Here is a 20,960-nt window from a genome sequence, read left to right as displayed (position 1 = left end):
AGAGGGAGAGGGAGAAGCAGGCTTGATCTCAGGACCCTGAGATCATGACCTGAGCCAAAGGCAGACACTTAACTGACTGAGCCACCCAGGCACCCCTAAATCATTATTTTATTATTATTCAAATAATTTTCAAATCAACTCTCTTTGAAGAGACTAGTAATGATTGTCCCACAATTAGATTACATAAGACAGATATAATGTTCAGCTTTCCAAGTCCTTGTTTTACAAACCAATTCAAAAACTTGGAAAGGGGCGCCTGGGTGGCTCAGTGGGTTAAGCCACTGTCTTCGGCTCAGGTCATGATCTCAGGGTCCTGGGATCGAGTCCCGCATCGGGCTCTCTGCTCAGCAGGGAGCCTGCTTCCTCCTCTCTCTCTCTCTGTCTGCCTCTATGCCTACTTATGATCTCTCTCTGTCAAATAAATAAATAAAATCTTTGAAAGAAAAACAAAAAACAAAAACTTGGAAAGGAAGGAAGAGAAAAGGGCCCTAAAATTAAAAATTCTGAAATACTGTAGTAAGAGATGACCTAAGGAGTAAAATGAAAAAGAATTATTATAGGCGATGTGCCTGAAGGTTTACAGCAGGATACACACACACTTTTGTATTCACGTTACAAAGCGTGGTAGCATAATGAACACCTGGGAACCAACCATGCAGCTAATCCCAAGGAATCATATCTCCCCTTAAATTCTTCTCTATTGTATCCTCTTGCCTCACCTCCCCAAACTCCCACCCCCATGAAGTAATCATTGCCTCTTTTGTGCTGTTTATTTGAAGGGATTACTAGGAACATTTTCAAGAATGAAATTAGTGCCAATTCATCTTGAGTAGAAAAACTAATTTATACCTACCTCCTCATATCAGGGATAGCACAGAGCATTCCTACTGCTATGAAATCTTATGACACCACCATCTCTATTAAAAATCTTCTCACAATTAATTAATCTTCTCTCTTAAAGTCATCTCATGATTGATTTTTATGTGACCTCACCCTCAAATATTCTATTAAGCAGATCAAGATAAGCTTAACTTTTGTTAACTTCTGAAAATAAAGATGGTTAAGCATACCACAGCATATTATTTCTATTAGATAACAGCTTGAGAAAAGATTAAAATACTTATAGGCAACTTACCTCATGTAAATTCAGTTCTTTTACTTTCTCTTTTAATATAACCTGTAAGATAAGAAAATATGTTATGCCCATTTAAATCTATAATTTAAAAAATTTCTCATTTTACTCAAACATATTTTTCTTTTGTATATGTAGCTCATTTCTCCTTCTGTACAATATTGGAGAAAACCTCTTTTACTGAGACAGAACATTTTAGCCATAATTTTTTTAGCAAAAAAAAATTTTTTTTTAACAGAATTCTTAGGTGGTTTATCTATTATAATCAAAACGTTACAGTGAACCCTCATGTTAATACAAGGCTGCTGTAGGAAGCCTGTTGACAGTTGTCAGTGACTTCATGTGGTGGTGGTAGAGTGACAGTATCAAACAGGCCATTTGCTTTCCTCAAACAGGTGCTAGAACCACCATCACTCCAGCCTGCCCCCAGAAGAAAAAGATGACTTTCTAAGCAGAGGCAGAAACAAATTCTGATACATCCCTGTCTTAGTCCATTCGGGCTGTTAGCAAAATTTTTAACTTGAGCAGCAATGCAATGTTCTCCTGAAAAGCAATTTTAAAATCCCCTTGAGTATAGATTAAATTTCAGGAAAAGACATAAATACATGCTCATCTGGACCAAGTGCTAACTTAGGAGGAAAATAAATGGAGTTGACTCTCGTGATTCACTAAAACACAGTATTAACTGATGGAACTGATTATTATTTTATAAAAGATTAAAAAATCCAATCAAGCTTAATTTCCAAGTTTTGCTTACTTTTATACATCATTATCCTCAGAAAATTTTAGCTCGGCCCAAAGTCATGTAAATGAACTTAAAATTCACCCAGGTGCTATCCCTAACCTGATTTTATGGTGATTGGATACCAGTTTAAAAAAAATGACAAGTGGCAAGAGGGCAGCAGATCACTATTTAAAAAGAAAATTTCCAGGGGTTCCTGACTGGTTGTTGGTAGAGCATGTGACTCTTGATCTTGGGGTTGTGAATTCAAGCCCCACATTGGGTATAGTGACTTCTTAAAAAAATAATATCCTTAAAAAATAAAAAAAAATAGAAAATTTTGGAGAATAAACAGATTATTAGGATTATATGCTATCTTAAAGTGAAAAAATAGGCAAGTGAAATTTGGGGGAAAATCTCCCAGTTTTGAGTATCTTACATTCTTGAACCAAAAATCGTTTTCAGGGAAAATCACATTTTCAGAAATCACAACCTAAAGCTACCATCAGCTATGCGGGGATATACTAAATTTCTAATTCAGTATGTTTTAGAGACCACTTTACTGTCTCTCCTGTTACTCTATTAATTCTATCAGTCAATTTTACTTGTTAAATGACCACTAAGGCCAATTTTACTTTCTAATTAGCTTACATACAAATATCCTATAGGTTGTCAAATTTATGATAATACTGAAAAAATTTTATAATAATATTGAGACGAAAGGATTCATTAATTTAGAAAAGTAGAACATTCAACTCTGAATCTCACATGAGACCTATGCAGAAGAGCACTGGGTTACCTATGAACATCAGTGTGGACATTCTAGGGAACTCGACAAGGAGCTCAGATTTTCTAGAGTCATAAACAAAAGATGGACAAAGAGATACATAATCCTAAAATGGTGACATGGTCCTGCAGCATCAGTGTTAGCAAGGTTAAAGGCCCAAGCAAACTAAAGCTTACCCTACCACTCCACAAAAACAAACAAAAAACAAAACAAAACAAAAGTATCCTAAAACCAGAAAGCAAAAAAAACTAAGGACAATAAAAATAATTTCACACTTTGGACCAAAACAAAATTAAGGAGCACCTAGGCCTACTGTTTGGTGTCAATGGTAGAATATTAATAGATGACACATAGAAGAAAAAACAAATTTTACTTGGCCATCAAGAAAAGCTAAGTTTATTCCCTCAAAGAACAAATCAATAAAGGAATGAAAGTACAAAGGGTAGGGATTAACAGCAGTGACCCAAGTATTTAGACTTCTGGTTGTGTGACATGAGAAGGAGGAGATGAGATCACTATAATGCAACTGTTCACCTCTGAGGAACGGATACGTCTGCTAATGGAAGAGGTAAAAAATTCATTTAATGGAATCTCTTAACTCCACTAGATTAACAGTGACTTCAAGGATTATAAACCACAGCATTTCCCTTTAGCAGTGTTGGCTAAAGTTCCCGTTATATTATTGTATTATCTGAACTTCAAATAATCTGAAAGAAATTACTTAAAGTGAAGTTGATCTATTTTTGTACTGCAGTCTGGAAGTGAAATGCTAAAATGAACAAAAGTAAATCCAGTCCCAGCTAAACTAGGAGTGGAAACTGAAATTCTTATTTTTTGGTACCAAAAAAAAAAAAAAAAAAAAAAATCAAGGCCAATCTGAAGTAAATTTCTTACCTGTTTGTAGGCATAAAATTCTTTGTGTGCTTGATGTCTTAGCCTAAAAGACAGAAATGAGCAATGCGATGGTAAGGTTTTTAATAGAACAATTTGATAAAGATCTTAAACAGATTTTTGATATTAATTCAAATAATTTATGGTTTAAAATCCCAAATCTTTGTCCTGAAAAACACGCAAATGTCATATCTGTTACCATGTTATGAGAAAGTAGCCAAAGAACCATAAAATGTTGTTATCCAAATGTTAAATTCAAGTGAAATCTCATTAAAACACATCTTAGCACAATATACACTTTAATGAAGAAGGCTCAATTTTACTTATATTGGATAACAGTCCATTTGTTCTAATAATATTTATTGTATCACTTCTTCTTTGCCGATTTGGATGCCTTTAATTTCTTTTTGTTGTCTGATTGCTAAGGCTGGGACTTCTAGTACTATGTTGAATAGCAATGGTGATAATGGACATCCCTGCCATGTTCCTGACTTTAGTGGAAAAGCTCTGTTTTTCTCCATTAAGAATGATATTCGCAGTGGGTTTTTAATAGATGACTTTGATGATATTGAGATATGTACCCTCTATCCCTACACTGAGAAGAGTTTTGATCAGGAATGGATGCTGTACTTTGTCAAATGCTTTTTTCAGCATCTATTGAGAGTATCATATGGTTCTTATTCTTTCTTTTATTACTGTGTTGTGTCACATTGATTGATTTGTGAATGTTGAACCAACCTTGCAGCCCTGGAATTAATACCACTTGGTCGTAGTGAATAATACTTTTAATGTACTGTTGGATCCTATTAGCTAGTATTTTGGTGAGAATTTTTGCATCTGTGTTCAAACAAGGATATTAGTCTGTAATTCTATTTTTTTGATGGGATATTTGTCTGGTTTTGGGATCAAGGTAATGCTGGCTTCATAAAATGAGTTTGGAAGTTTTCCTTCCATTTCTGTTTTGGGAACAGTTTCAGGAGAACAGGAATTAATTCTTCTTTAAATGTTTAATAGAATTCCCCTGGGAAGCCGTCTGGCCCTGGGCTCTTGTTTGTTTGGAGATTTTTGATGACTGCTTCAATCTCCTTACTGGTTATAGGTCTGTTCAGGTTTTCCATTTTTTCCTGGTTCAGTTGTGGTAGTTTATATGTCTCTAGGAATGCATCAATTTCTTCCAGATTGTCAAATTTGCTGGTGTATAGTTGCTCATAATATGTTCTTATAATTGTATTTCTTTGGTGTTGGTTGTGATCTCTCCTCTTTCATTCATGATTTTATTAATTTGGGTCCTTTATCTTTTCTTTTTGGTAAGTCTGGCCAGGGGTTTATCAATCTTGTTAATTCTTTCAAAGAACCAGCTCCTAGTTTTGTTGATTTGTTCTATTGGTTTTTTGGTTTCTATTTCATTGATTTCTGCTCTAATCTTTATGATTTCTCTTCTCCTGCTGGGTTTAGGCTTTCTTCGTTGTTCTTTCTCCAGCTCCTTTAGATGTGAGGTTAGGTCGTATACTTGAGACCTTTCTTGTTTCTTGGGAAAGGCTTGTATCTCAGGGCTGCCTTTGCTGTGTCCCACAGATTTTGAACCATTGTGTTTTCATTATCATTTGCTTCCATTATTTTTTTCAATTCTTCTTTAATTTCCTGGTTGACCCATTCATTCTTTAGAAGGATGTTCTTTAGTCTCCATGCATTTGGGTTCTTTCCAAATTTCCTCTTGTGATTGAGTTCTAGCTTCAGAGCATTGTGGTCTGAAAATATGCAGGGAATGACCCAATCTTTTGATACTGGTTGAGACCTGATTTATGACCCAGGATCTATTCTGGAGAATGTTCCATGTGGACTAGAGAAGAATGTGTATTCTGTTGCTTTGGGATGGGATGTTCTAATTATATCTGTGATGTCCATCTGGTCCAGTGTGTAATGTAAGGCCTTTATTTTCTTGTTGATCTTTTGCTTGGATGATCTGTCCATTTCAGTGAGGGGAGTGTTAAAGCCCGCTACTATTATTGTATTATTGTCGATGTGTTTCTTTGATTTTGTTATTAATTGGTTTATATAGTTGGCTGCTCCCACTTTAGGGGCATAGATACTTAAAATTGTTAGATCTTCTTGTTGGAAAGACCCTTTGAGTATGATATAGTGTCCTTCCTCATCTCTTATTATAGTCTTTGGCTTAAAATCTAATTGATCTGATATAAGGATTGCCACCCCAGCTTTCTTTTGATGTCTGTTAGCATGATAAATTGTTTTCCATCCCCTCATGTTAAATCTGGAGGTCTAGACCTCTTTGGGTCTAAAATGAGTTTCCTGTAGACAGCATATTGACGGTTTTGTTTTTTTTTTAATCCATTCGGATACCCAGTGACTTTTGATTGGGGCATTTAGCCCATTTACATTCAGGGTAACTATTGAGAGATATGAATTTAGTGCCATTGTATTGCCTGTAAGGTGACTATTACTGTATATTGTCTCTGTTGCTTTCTGGTCTACTACTTTTAGGCTCTCTCTTTGCTTAGAGGAACCCTTTCAATATTTCCTGTAGAGCTGGTTTGGTGTTTACAAATTCTTTTAGTTTTTGTTTGTCCTAGAAGCTTTTTACCTCTCCTTCTATTTTCAATGGTAGCCTAGCTGGATATAGTATTCTTGGCTGCATGTTTTTCCTCATTTAGTGCTCTGAATATATCATGCTAGTTCTTTCTGGCATGTCAGGTCTCTGTGGATAAGTCTGCTGCCAATCTAATATTTTTAGCATTGTATATTACAGACTTCTTGTCCTGAGCTGCTTTCAGCATTTTCTCTTTGTCACTAAGACTTATAAATTTTACTATTAGATGACGGGGTGTGGACCTATTCTTACTGATTTTGAGGGGGGTTTTCTGTGCCTCCTGGATTTTGATGCTTGTTCCCTTTGCCATATTAGGGAAATTCTCTACAATAATTCTTTCTAATATACCTTCTGCTCCCCTCTTTCTTCTTCTGGAATCCCAATTATTCTAATGTTGTTTCGTCTTATGGTATCACTTATCTCTCAAATTCTCCCCTCGTGGTCCAGTAGTTATTTGTCTCTCTTTTGCTCAGCTTCTTATTCTCTGTCATTTGGTCTTCTACATCACTAATTCTCTCTTCTGCCTCATTTATCCTAGCAGTAAGAGCCTCCATTTCTTTATTGTACCTCATTAACAGATTTTTCTTATTTCAACTTGGTTAGATTTTAGTTCTTTTATTTCTCCAGAAAGGGCTTTTATTTCTCCAGACAGCATTTCTCTAATATCTTCCATGCCTTTTTCGAGCCCAGCTAGCACCTTGAGAATAGTCATTCTGGATTCTAGATCTGACATATTACCAAAGTCCATTTTGATTAGGTCCCTAGCCTTCAGTATTGCCTCTTGTTCTTTTTTTTTGTGGTGAGTTTTTCCCGCTTTGTCATTTTATCCAGATAAAAATATATGAAGGAGAGAATAAAATACTAAAAGGGTGGCAAAGACCCCAGAAAAATGTGCTTTAATCAAATCAGAAGAGTCCCCAAATAATGGGGGGAAGAAAGGGGGCAAAAAGAAGTTCAGAAAAAAAATGTTAAAAAAAATCTATAAAAAAGAAAATATATATTTAGACTGGTGAATAGAACAGAATCACCCACTTAATTTTGGGAGTATTTTGGTCTCCTAGAAGAAACTACATCCCCAAATTTTAAGAATGAAAAACATATATATATATATATATATACATACACACATATATATATACACACACACACACACATACATACACAACATAAGGGTAAACATGATGAAGGGATGAAATATGACTATAAAGATGAAAAATTAAAAAAAAACTTTTTTCTAAAAAAGGAGTTGGTAAGTTGGTTAGGAGAATAAAGAAAAAGAAAGTGGAGAGAATTTGCTCAGGCTGGAGACTAAACAAAGCCCTGTGCTAGATTTAAGGTATATTTTGATCTATTAGGAGAAGCTGTATATCAAACTTTTTTAGAAGAAAAAACCCTATGTGTATACAAAAAATAAAGTTAGATACAATGAAGGATAAAATATAACAATAATAATGAAGGTTCAAAAAGATTTTTTTTTTAAATGAAAGGTATCGTTAAGATAAACTAATTAAAAAACATTAAGAGAGGGGTGCCTGGGTGGCTCAGTTGTCGGGCGTCTGCCTTCAGCTCGGGACATGGTCCCAGGGTTCTGGGATTGAGCCCCACATTGGGCTCCCTGCTCAGCAGGAGGCCTGCTTCTCCCTCTCCCACTCCCCCCTACTTGTAGTTCCTCTCTCACTGTCTCTTTCTCTCTCTGTGTCAAATAAATAAATAAAATCTTAAAAAAAATTAAGAGAGGAAAGAGCAAAAGTTAAAAAAATTTTAGCATAAGAAAAAAAAATAAAAAAACTTAATTAACTTTGCAAGACTAAAGAATCATGGGGAAAAAGCAATGAATTCCATGCTTTGCTTTCTCCTCCTCTGGAATTCCACTGTTCTCCTTAGTAAGCGAACTTGGTCTTGGCTGGATTTCTTGCTGATCTTCTGGGGGAGAGTCTTGTTGTAGTAATTCTCAAGTGTTTTTGCCCGAGGCAGAATTGCACAGCCCTTACCAGGGCCCGGGCTAAGTAATCCGCTTGGGTTCACTTTCAGGAGCTTGTTTTCCCTGAACGCCTTCCATAGAGTTCTAGAGGTCAGGAATAAAATGGTAGTTTCCTAATCTCAGGCTCAGAGGAGCTGAGAGCTAGGGGCCCCACTCCTCAGTGTGCCCTTGGAGAAAAGTGATCACGCCCGTCTCCCTGGCCTCTGGCTGTGCTCCGATCTCACCCAGCCTGTGACCAAGCGTCTCTGTCTTTGGCACACAGCCCTGCCTGGAGTCTCCAAACCCAGAAGATCCCTGCACTCCTCCAGGGAGGTCTCCCTGGATCTTATGGGGTGCCTGCTCAAAGAGCAGTGGCCTAACTGTGCCATGGATCACAGCTTAAGGTAACCCCTAGTTGAGAGCTCACTCCTCAACTCCGTCTCTGTAGCTGGCTTCCCCGCTCTAATACTTGTGAACTGTGACACTCAGACACCCCCAATCCTTCTGTGACCCCGCGGGACCTGAGACCATGCTGTCCCCACGTGGGCTTCACCCTGGCTTAGCCTCTGGAGCAATGTCCCTCAGTAGAGCAGACTTTTAAAAGTTCTGATTTTGTGCTCCGTTGCTCCGCCACTTGCTGGGAGCCTGCCCCTCCCCCTGCAGTCTATCTTCCCATTGCTTTGGAGTCACTTCTCCGCAGGTCCTACCTTTCAGAAAGTGGGTGATTTTCTGTTTTCTAGAATTGCTGCTCTTCTTCTCTTCGATCTCCTGTTGGATTTGTATGTGTTCGGAATGGTTTGATAAACTATCTAGTTGATCTCCTGCTACCTGATGTCATCTCAGCCTGCTACTCCTCTGCTATCTTGACTCCTCCCCATCCCAATCCCATCTTGTTTCATTTTTTCCTTCCCTATCCCCCAAAGTTCCCACATTGCCTCTCAAATTCCTCATATCAGGGAGATCATATGATAATTGTCTTTCTCTGACTGACTTATTTCGCTCAGCATAATAGTTCCATCCATGTTGTTGCAAATGGCAAGATTTCATTTCTTTTGATGGCTGCATAGTATTCCATTGTATATATATACCACATCTTCTTTATCCATTCATCTGTTGATGGACATCTAGGTTCTTTCCATAGTTTGGCTGTTGTGGACATTGCTGCGATAAACATTCGGGTGCACATGCCCCTTTGGAGCACTACATTTGTATCTTTATGGTAAATACCCAGTAGTGCAATTGCTGGGTCATAGGGTAGTTCTATTTTCAACTTTCTGAGGAACCTCCAAGCTGTTTTCCAGAGTGGCTGCACCAGCTTGCATTCCCCACCACTGCTGATGAATACTGAGGTTACTTCCAGTTTGGGGCTATTGTAAATAAAGCTACTACATAAATTCTACATCTCTTAGTGGACATATAGACTCAATTCTGTTAAGTATACACTGAGGAGTAGATCTGCTAGTCAAAATGCTTGTACCAATTGCTATTCCTAGATATAATGCACTAGAGTGCTTGCTCTTTCACATCTTTGCCACTACTTAGTAGGATCAGTTAAAAAAATTTTAGCCAATCTGGTAGGTATTCAGTGGTATCTCATTTCAGCTTTAATTTGCATTTCCCAATTGATGTTCAGAACCTTTTATAAAAAGCTTATTGTTAAGCTTATTGGATAACTTCCTTTATAAAATGCCTGTTTGAGTCTTTAAAAAACGAGCTACCTTTTCCTTATTGATTTGTAGGAGTTATTTATATATTTCAGATGCAAGTCCTCTTTTGGGTCTATGTACTGCAATTATCTCCTACTCTATGGCTTGTGTTTTCATTCTTTTGATGGTATCTTTCGATGAACAGAAGCTTTTAATTTAAGTCCAAGTATAAACTCGTCCCAATAATGTCAGTCCTTTTTGCATCCAGATAAAGAATCCTTGCCTACCCCCAGATCAGGAAGATATTCTCTTGTGTGTATGTGCAAACAATTTGTTATTTTACCTGTCACATTTAGGTATCCATCCAAAATTACTTATGATCCATCTGAAATTAGTCTTTATATATGATGTGATGTAGGGGTCAAGATTCTTTTTATCCACATGCAGATTTTCAGTTGATTCATTTGATTCATTCATATACATATTTTTTAAAGATTTTATTTATTTATTTGACAGAGAGAGATCACAAGTAGGCAGAGAGGCAGGCAGAGAGAAAGGGAAGCAGGCTCCCTGCTGAGCAGAGAGCCTGATGCAGGACTCGATCCCAGGACCCTGAGATCATGACCTGAGCCGAAGGCAGCGGCTTAACCCACTGAGCCACCCAGGCACCCGATTCATTCATATATTGATTCATTTATTTATTATATGTGGGGTTATTTAAAAGACCCTATTTTTCCTACTGCATAGCAGTGGCATATCTGTCATAAGTCAGATCCAGTATGTAGGTCTGTTTCTAGAGTTCTATCTATTCCATTAGTCTGTTTGCCTATTCCTGCATACTGGGTTGAAAGTGTCAAAAATTCATGTCTGCTAGAACCTCAGAACACAATTCTATTTGCAAATAGAGTCTTTGTCGATTATTTAGTTAAAATGAGGCCACATTAAATCCAATACGACTGGTGTAGAAGAAGAGGAGAGGACATACAGAGACACAGGTAAGAAGGCCAGGTAAAGAGAGAAACAGACTGAAATCAGGCAGGTACAAGCCAAAGAACATCAGAGATTTCTGGTAACTACCAGAAACTAGGTAAGAGGCCAGGAAGGATTCTCCCCTAGAGCCTTCAGAGGGAGCATGGACCTGATGACATCTTGATTTCAAACTTCTAACCTCCAGAACTGTGAGACTAGAGTTCTGTTATTTTTAAGCCACTTGGGTTTGTGGTACATTGTTATAGCAATCCTGGGAAATGATGCACCTAGTGTCATTACATTAGTTTTTGTTTTGTTTTGTTTTTGAAGATTTTATTTATTTGTCAGAGGGAGCGAGCACAGGAGGGGGAGTGGCTGGCAGAGAGGGAGAAGCAGACTCCTCGCTGAGAAAGAAGCTGGACGTGTGACTCAATCCCAGGACTCTGGGATCACCACATGAGCCAAAGGCAGACATGTTGTCACTGAGCCACCCAGGTATCCCCACATTAGCTTTTTTTGTTCCTTTTAGCTTCTATTCTGAAATAATTTCGGACTTATAGAAAAGCTTCAAAAAATAGAGTTCACATAGACTTTCCTCCCAGATTTTCCAATGTTCACAACTTACACAATCATTGTACAATAATCAAAACTAGGAAATTAACACTGATATTACTATTATTTTATTACTATTATATTATTTATTACTTATTTATTATTACTATAATATTATCATAAAATTAAACAAACCGTTTCAATTTCAAACTTTTTTTTAAAAAAGATTTTATTTATTTATTTGACAGACGGAGATCACAAGTAGGCAGAGAAGCAGGCAGAGAGAGAGAGAGAGGAGGAAGCAGGCTCACTGCTGAGCAGAGAGCCCGATGTGGGGCTAGATCCCAGGACCCTGGGATCATGACCTGAGCCGAAGGCAGAGGCTTTAACCCACTGAGCCACCCAGGCGCCCCGTTTTTCAAACTTTTTTTTTCATTAACCTCCTTTTCCTGTTCTTTTATCCAATCTAAGATCCTACCTTGCATCTATTTAGGTCTCCTTAGTCTCCTCCAATCCCTGAAAATTCTTTAGTTTTCCCTTGACTTGCAAGCTTTTGACACATTAGCCATGATCATTTAGTTATGGCAGTGTCTACTGGGTCTCTCCACTGTAAAAGTTACTATTTCCCTTGGGGAGCCTGGGTGGCTCAGTGGGTTAAGCCTCTGCTTTTGGCTCAGGCCATGATCTCAGGGTCCTAGGATCAAGCCCCACATCCAGGCTCTCTGCTCAGCAGGGAGCCTGCTTCCTGCCACCCCCGCCCCCCCGCCCCAGCCCCCACCCCCGCTGCCACCTCTGTGCCTACTTGTGATCTGTCAAATAAATAAATAAAATCTTAAAAAGAAAAAAGTTACTATTTCCCTCTTTGTGACTGATCAATCATTATCTTGCAGGAGAGATGTTGAAACTATGCAAATACCCTATTTTTTCCCCTCAAACTTTTGCCCACTGATTTTAGCACCCATCTTGCAACAATTACTATAGTGGCTGCATGGTGATAGTTTTATAGTTTTCTAATTCCTAGTATATTAACTGGAATTCTTCTGTATGGAAAAGATGTCCCATCTTCCTTATTTATTTATATCTGTAGTAACTTGTGGATATTTGTTTTAGTCTATGGGTTATAATTCAGTAAGATCATTATTTATTTTGTTGCTCAAACTGATTTGGGTTTGGCCTTTAGGAGCTCCACCAGGCTGACTCGTGTCCTTTCAGCTTGCCCTTACCCTTTTCCATGCATGTCCTTGCTTACTTGTACGAAAAGGTGTTCCAAACTCATCTTGTATTTCCCATGCCCCAGTTGTAGAAGTGGTTAACACTTCTTCAAAAGAGTCTTGGTTCCTTTTATTAAAGAATAGTATTTAGAAACCAAATTCTGAGTGCTAGATGAATAGCACTTTGTTTTAAATACTGGGGCTTTGAAACAAGTTTCGGGTCTGATAGTGTTAAGTCCTCAAGCTCTGCTTTTGACTACTGTCTTGGCTATTCTTGATCCTCTGCACTTCCATATAAATTTTATGAGGTAGTCAATTTCCAAAAAAAATCTGCTGGGATTTTAACTGAGGTTGTACATAGAATTTATAGATCAACTGTGGGAATAACTGACATCTTGCAAGTCTAAGTTTCCAAACTATGAACACAATATATTCCTCTGTTTGTTACATCTTCTTTCTTTTTACACGTTTCTAGGTAGGGCACTTGTAATTTTCTATATTTTTGATTATAACATTCTAGTACTTGTGAAGTGGATCTCATAGTGGTTTTAATTTTCACTTCCTTTATGATCAATGATCATAAAGGTGAGATCCAGATGTTCTATTTGAACATCTTTTCATGTATTTCTTGGCCATTCATATATCCTTTTTGGGAAAATGGCTATTTATTTAAGTCTTTTGTCTATTTTAAAATTCAGTTGTCTTTCATCATTGAGTTGTTAGAAATTTTAAAAAATATACTCTGGTTATTAAATCCTTATCAGATATATGAATTGGAGGGATGCCTGGGTGGCTTAGTTGGTTAAGTGTCTGCCTTCAGCTCAAGTCATGATCCCAGGGTCCTGCATCAGGATCCCTGCTCAGTGGGATGCCTGCTTCTCCCTTTCCTGCTCTCCCTGTTTGTGATCTCTGTCAAATAAATAAATAAAATCTTGAAAAAATGATATATGAACGGGAAATATTTCTCTTCCATTCTATAGATTATCTTTTTACCTTTTTTTAAAAAAAATAAAAGATTTATTTATTAGAGAGAGAGAGAGAAAGAATATATGCAAGTGAGGGCAAAGGGAGAAGAGAATCTCCAGCAGACTCCATGCACAGAGTCTGAAATGGGGCTCAATCTCATGACCCCGAGATCATGACCTGAGCTGAAATTAAGAGTCAGACGCTTAACTGACTGAACCACACAGGCTCCTCCTTTATTTTTACTTTCTTGATAATGTTCTCTGATGCACAAATGTTTTTAATATTTGTGAGTCTTATCTATTCTTTCTTTTGTTGCTTGTGCTTTTGATGTCAAATCTAAGAAATCATTTCCTTTTCAACACTGTTTTGGCTATTCAGGGCCCCCTGCATTTCCAGATCAGCTGAGGGTCAGTTTTTCCATATAAAAGGCTACTGGAATTTTGTTAGGGAGTGCAATGAATCTGTAGGTTGCTTTGAGAAGTACTGCCAACTTAATAATATTAAGTCTTCTAATCCATAAACATACAGAATGCCTTTCCATTTATTTAAGTCTTCTTTAATTTCTTTCAGCAGTTTCTGTAGTTTTCAATGTACAAGTCTTCTACCTCCTTGGTTAATTTTATTCCTAGGAAGTTTATTCTTTTGGATGCTATTGTAAATGGATTGTTTATTTTCTTTTCAGATCATTCCTTGCTGATGTATAGAAACACAACCAATTTTTGTGTATTGATTTTGTACCCTGAAACTTTGCTTAATATGTTAGGTCTAGAGTTTTGTGTGTGTGTGTGTGTGTGTGTGTGTGTGTGTGTGTATTCTGTGGGATTGCCAATACTATACAGAATCATGTCATCTGCAATAAGATAGTTTTGCTTCTTTCCAATTGGATGCCTTCTATTTCCCTTTCTTGCTTAACTACTCTGGCCAGAACTGCTAATATAATGCTAAACAGCCTTGGTGAAAACAGGTACCTTTGTGTTGTTCCTGATCTTAGGGGGAAAGCTTTCAGTCTTTCACCACTGGGTGTGATGTTAATTGTGGGTTTTCTTAAATGCCATTTCTTGTGTCAGTTTTGATGCACTACATTTTTTTCTAGGAAAATATCCAATTCAACTAAAATTTCAAATTTATTGGCATAAAGTTGTTCATAATATACATTTTGATCTTATAATATTTGTAGGATTTATAGTACTGTCCTCTTTTTCAATTTTTTAAAAAAGATTTTATTTTTAAGTAATCTCTGCACTCAATAAGGGGACTGAACTAAGTACTCTGAGATCCAGAGTCACACGCTCTACTGACTGAGCTAGCCAGGGGCCCCACATTTCTGATATTAGTAATTTATGTTTTTTCTCCTCTTTTTCCTGATCAATTCTTTCTGGAGATTCATTAATTTTGTTAATCTTTCCAAAGAATCAGCTTTTGGCTTCAGTGATTTTATTATACATTTGTTTTCTATTTCATTGATTTCGGTGCCTGGGTTTTTAATTTTCTTCTTCTACTTTCTTTTGGGTTTAATTGGCTTTTTTTTTTTTTTAGGCTTTATTAAAGGAAAACATATAACTGGTTTTCAGCCTGTCTGTAAAATATATTTTTAAAACTATAAATTTCTCTTTCTTAGGTCTAATTTATTACTCACGTAGTTCAAATCATCTATATCCTTACTGCTTCTTTTTGTCTGCTTGTTTTACAAGAAAAGTGTTCAGTACATTTTCATGTAAAGAATAAAATGAATTCCATTAGAGTTCATTAAAATGAGGCTAGATCTGCATATTTGTTTGACTCTTTTAGTTGGATCTACATATTTTTCCAAAGCATCATTATATCCAACCACAGCATAAACCAATTTGTGCTCACCTTTTTCTTTAATCCAAGCTTCATAATTCATCGCTTCTAGGAACTCCTCCTTAAATTAACTTCACCTTTCTGATCATTCCTTTACTCTAAGTTCCATTAATTACCTAATATTTTACATTAAACTGTTTTATTTTCCATTTGCTACACATTTAACAGTTACCTTTTTGCTATTCCTTCCAGGAAACATACTAGTAATATAGATTGTGACTTACTTGGTGAAGAGAGGTGAGAATGGGGAATAATACTTTTATTTCCTTTTTCTTATATAGTTTGTTATCCACTATTTAAAAGAAAAGCAAAATAGGTACTGTCTTCATTAAAAAATTCCAGGTTCAAATGCAAATCTGTCTTTTAAGAGTGATTATGAAATTCTAAAATTGTTATTTTGAAATGAAGCCTAATAAACACAACTGATTATTGTTTAAGGTTAAGAGCACATGTTCTGGGGTCAGATACAAATGGGTTTGAGTCTCAGCTCTAACCAATTTTTATCTGTGTGACTGTAAGATAATTATTTAACTTCTGTAAAATAAAGATAATAAAATTACCTAGTTCAACTGCAGTGCACAGCACAGGGGCTGAAAGACAGTAAGTGCTGAATAAATACTGATTCCTAAAGAAGTATCTAAGAGGGTGTGATTAACAATGCTGAATAGTAGGGCACCTGGGTGATTCAGCTGGTTAAGCAACTGCCTTTGGCCCAAGTCATGATCCCGGAGTCCCGGGATAGAGCCCCGCATCAGGCTCCCAGCTCTACCGGGAGTCTGCTTCTCCCTCTGACCTTTTCCTCTTTCATGCTCTCTCTCACTGTTTCTCTCTCAAATAAATCAATAAAATCTAAAAAAAAAAAAGCAAAAAAAAAAAAAAAGCTGCATAGTGCTGGAGAAAATTATAAAACTGTATAGCTGATGGCCACAATAAATCTGTGGTCTCCATTCTCAGTTTAGACTCTCCACTTGTTTTCTAATTCTACCTATTCATTCTCGGTATACTAAGCTTCCATACAGTGGTAATTCAAATTCTTGCCACTCTCTTCAAGCTTTATCCTACCATTCCCTTCCACATCATTTTCAACTACTTTAAAGTGAAAGAAAGAGATTATCAGATATGAAAGCTCTCTGGTTTCACATACTTACAAGTCCCGGACTAAACATGGCTTGACTTTGTGCTTTTCAACTTTAAGATGGTGCTAAAGTCCTACAAGAGAGTATCTTGTATCTTGTAAAGTCCTACAAGAGAGTATCAGACAGCATATTGCTAGCCTGGAAAGAGATCAAAATCCAAACCTTACTTTGGATTTTGATCTTTTTTCAGGCTAGCAATATGCTGTCTGATACTCTTTTGTGATGCTGGGCAATGGTAGTAGCTGCAGCTCCCAAGTCAGCCACACAATCATGAGGGTAAACAAGCTGTACACTTACAACGATTCTGTACCAATACAACCCTTTCAGTTTTTCCCTTTCAGTACAGTAGTCAATAAATTACACTAGATATTCAACACTTTATTATAAAATAGGCTTTGTGTTAGATGATTTTGCCTAACTGTAATCTAACCTAAGTGTTTTGAGCCCATAAAGGTAGGCTAGGCTAAGCTATGATGTGCAGCAGGTTAGGTGTATTAAATGCATTTCTGACTTAAGATATTCTCAATTTACCATGGGTTTGTTGAGACAAAATCCCATTACAAGTTGAGGAAGCTCTATACATGTGTATCATTTTCCACAGTTACTTTCATCTCTGTCTTAAGAAGGATCTCCTGCTTAGAACAAATGCCACTTGAACTTTTATGTGAGTCTCTTCTTACCTCCATGGTTCCTTCTTTCTTAAAAATCCTCCACATCTAGCTCATTCTCCTTAATATTATTTATATTATATATATATTTACAAATATGCTCAAATCTCTTAAACAAACACCAAAATAGTCCCTTGATTCTACAGCAAACCACACCCCTCCCCCATCCCACCCCAACCTAATGTTTTCTCAGCCAAGATTCTTCAGAGAGGAGATCATATTTCTTGTACCCATTTTCACCTGCTGGTTAGGCTTTGCCCAATTACAGCTCACCTTTCATCACCCCTGTATCCACGCTACTAAAACTTTCCTAACTAAAATTATAGATGCAAACCTAATTATCAAATGTAATGAGAACATTTCAGTTCTTCTTTTACTGGACATCCACGAAAGCAGCTGACACAACTGACTCAATCCATGGAAACCCTACTTATGGGGTACTGGTCTCATGATTTTCTGCCTATCTTCTGTTATCCCCTCCAAGTGTCTTCTATGGGCTCCTCTTAAATATCAAAATTTTCCTAGGATTTGGTCCTGTACCTATTTTATTTCACTATACACATTCTCTCTAGGGGACACTCCTGGCCTTAGCCTCTACCTATTATTACATGACCTCCTATTTTAAGACCAGATGTATATATATAAGCTTTAGACCTATATATCCAATTGTGTACTAAACAGTTTGACTATTACACTGGAAACACAGTCCTCCCATGTCTAAAACGGAATCTATTATACTTCCACCCCAAACTTGCCTATCCATTTTCTGTCTCTAGACTGCTATCTACCTGGCTGCCAACCAGAAGTCCAGGAAAAATTCTGAACTGCCCATCATTAATGTCTGGTCACCAAATTCTGTTCATTTTCTCCTGACAAATATTACTTACAACCATCCATAACAACCTCTCTGGCTCTACTATCATTATCATTGCTAGCAAGGTAAGATGTCCTCTTTTTGTGTTCCAGTAGTGATCTATTCATTATCTTGGCTCAATACCTTATGATTTCTATTAGATAACTCACAATCTCCCCTGTAATTTCAGTTTTTGACTTTATCAAAATTATATATGCCCAAGTTTCAAAGTCATATATAGTTCTACAAGGTTAGTAATAAAAAGAAAATCAGCCCTCTGCCCTCTCCCTTTTAGCTTACTATTTTGATGTTTCTTTCCATGTCTTTAAATACCTTCCTTATGTTGCTGCTTCTTGATTTTTTACTTTTATGCATATCTAATGACTTCCTACTAGGGGCACCATTCTTTCATTTACCCAACAAACATTTATTAAATGCCAGTATTCTGCCAGGCACTGCTATGAGTGTTTGGGATACAGTAAGCAAAACAAATATCTATCTGGGCAGAGATAAATAACAGAATATTATATTATAACAGAATATTATATTATTCATTATAAAGCAGTATCATTGCTAGCAAGGTAAGATGTCCTCTTTTTGTGTTCCAGTAGTGATCTATTCCTAACGCTATCATGGGCAGAATATTCTATACTACAGTACTGTATAAGACTGTGATTGTACTCTTATGTTCCTCCTAAGGTTCTGATGAGTCTGGTGTGACTAGAGGGATCTCTCTGCGTGAGAACAGAAGAGCCTCCTGGAAAGGTGTTAGAGACCTTAAGTTATGTTCAAAAATGGGCTTGGATCATTTTAAAAGAGCCGAATCCATGAATTTCCAGATTAACTGCAAGACTTGTTAAATCCAAATTTAACATACGAAAGGTTAAAAGTAACAAACTGGGATCATCAGGAAAAGGTCCTTAGATCATTATTTAATTTCCAAAATGGTACCACTGACTTGGAAATGAAATTTAGAAATGTTTAAACTTGACTGGCTTCTTTGATTAGACAAGGTAATTTTATTTTAGTGTCGCAGATCCCCACTTGCTTTGTTAGCTGAATAATAAGCATACAGAAAGGATAAAAAGAAGTGTAATAATAATGTAAAAACAACGCTATCATTTTTTCCCTTTCTCTTTACCTATTTGCCTGGTTATTAGAAGGAATACAATGAGGTATGGGGCGCCTGGGTGGCTCATTGGATTAAAGCCTCTGCCTTTGGCTCAGGTCATGATCTCGGGGTCCCGGGATTGAGCCCCGCATCCGGCTCTCTGCTCAGCGGGGCGCCTTCTTTCTACTTCCTCTCTGCCTGCCTCTCTGCCTACTTGTGATCTCTGTCTGTCAAATAAATAAAATCTTTAAAAAAAAAAAAAAGGAATACAATGAGGTAAAATGGTGTTTCACAACTGATTTCTCAAAAGATTTACACAGAATCACAATTGGTATATTAGTGTTTTTCTTAAAACAGGAAGGTTAAAGGCTTAATTAATTCTTTGACATAGTAATAAAAATTATACTATGAGCTTGTTTACAATACTTTAGAATATTTTATATATATAAAACCCCTTCTTTAATAAGCCTTTAAAGATATTTTGTTATGTTTTATTATTTTTATCTTCTTTTAAAATATAATTTGGTTTCAAATATTAAGTTAACAAATTTCTTAGTTAAAAACCACTATCTGTAGGGGAATTACCAAAAAATTTAGTAGGTCTGAGAAAAGGAACAACAACAAAAAAATCAGCAGTCTTCTGCCATCTTCCCCAGAGATAATTATTTTAAAGTTACAAAGACCTATTTTTGCTATGGGTAATTCCTTAATTTAAAAAAATAAGCTGAATATTTATATAAAATTTATCAAACTATTATTATTTTTAAAGATTTTATTTATTTGAGAGCGAGCGAGAGAGCGTACATGAGAGCATATGAATGGGATGAGGGGCAGAGGGAGAAGCAGACTCCCGATGAGCAGGGAGCCTGATGTGGGACTTGATCCTACTACCCTGGGATCATGACCTGAGTGGAAGGCAGATGCCTAAGGGACTGAGCCACTCAGAGGCCCCTATCAAACTATTATTAAAGAAATGTTAGAAAGAAGGCATTTATGGAAATAGATTTTTTAAAAACTCTTTTCCTAATGCTATAATTACATGAGCTAAAGTGTTCATTACTCTGATAAAGACCTAAAAATCATAACTAACCAGCATATCTATGAGATAAGAGGTGACTATATTTTGTGAGAGCTTCAGAAAAGATTCACTTTTTATGAAGAATATAAATTCACTTGTCAGAATACTGGAAATACACACTAGAAGTGTTTGAATTTTACCATCAGTGAGTGACCACTGGTGGAAACAATTAATTATTGCTGAAAGATATCTGTTGATGGTATTTACCTTGACCATAATCACATATTATGCAAATACTAAAAATTGTTAGAAGTATAGTTGTTTAGTAAAACCCAGTTTTTCTACTCTTTCTTATAACACTCTTTGAACAATATAGTTTACGAATTTTTGTAGTCTGAGTTTTGGGTTTGAAAATTAGATCCTATCTAAAAACTTATAAGAAGAAGATACTTCATTAAATAATTATAAGTAAGTGAACTGTGAATCTTTACTGGCCAAATCCATTACTCCTTTTCAAGTGAGGTGTCACTTATCTGTATATGTGCTGTAGAGCTTGTGGAGTATTTAGTGGCTTTTTTTTAAAGTTTTTATTTATTTGTGAGAAAGAGGGAGAGGCATGAGCAGTAGGGGGAGGGGCAGGAGAGGGAGAGGTAGACTCCCTGCTGAGCAGGGAGCCCAACGCAGGACCCATGGGATCCCAGGACCCTGGGATCATGACCCAAATCAAAGGCAGACCCAACCAACTGAGACACCCAGGTGCCCTGAATATTTAGTGTTTTATGTAGATAATCAATCACCTGAACACCTGACCAAAGGAGCTTGAAATCTTAAGAGATCACAAGAACCTGTTTAAAGGCTCAGATCTTGTCTTGGACAATGTTTTCTGATCCCT

At 36.7% G+C, this 20,960-nt stretch overlaps 1 protein-coding gene across 1 annotated transcript in view; it reads right to left on the bottom strand.

The window, feature by feature from the left end:
- Positions 1-20,960, bottom strand: part of LOC132008180 (RING finger protein 24) — a 104,626-nt gene that overhangs the window by 19,000 nt on the left and 64,666 nt on the right. Inside the window, exons 3-4 of the mRNA XM_059386603.1 lie at positions 3,535-3,577; positions 1,136-1,177 (exon numbers count right to left, since the gene is read on the bottom strand). Coding sequence (XP_059242586.1) covers positions 1,136-1,177; positions 3,535-3,577 — 85 coding nt within the window. The remainder of the gene's footprint in view (positions 1-1,135; positions 1,178-3,534; positions 3,578-20,960) is intronic.

This window comes from Mustela nigripes, unplaced genomic scaffold (genome assembly GCF_022355385.1).
Source record: "Mustela nigripes isolate SB6536 unplaced genomic scaffold, MUSNIG.SB6536 HiC_scaffold_75, whole genome shotgun sequence".
Taxonomy (NCBI): Eukaryota; Metazoa; Chordata; class Mammalia; order Carnivora; family Mustelidae; genus Mustela; species Mustela nigripes.
Note: the sequence above shows the minus strand (reverse complement) of the source record. Positions and strands in the feature narration are given on the sequence as shown.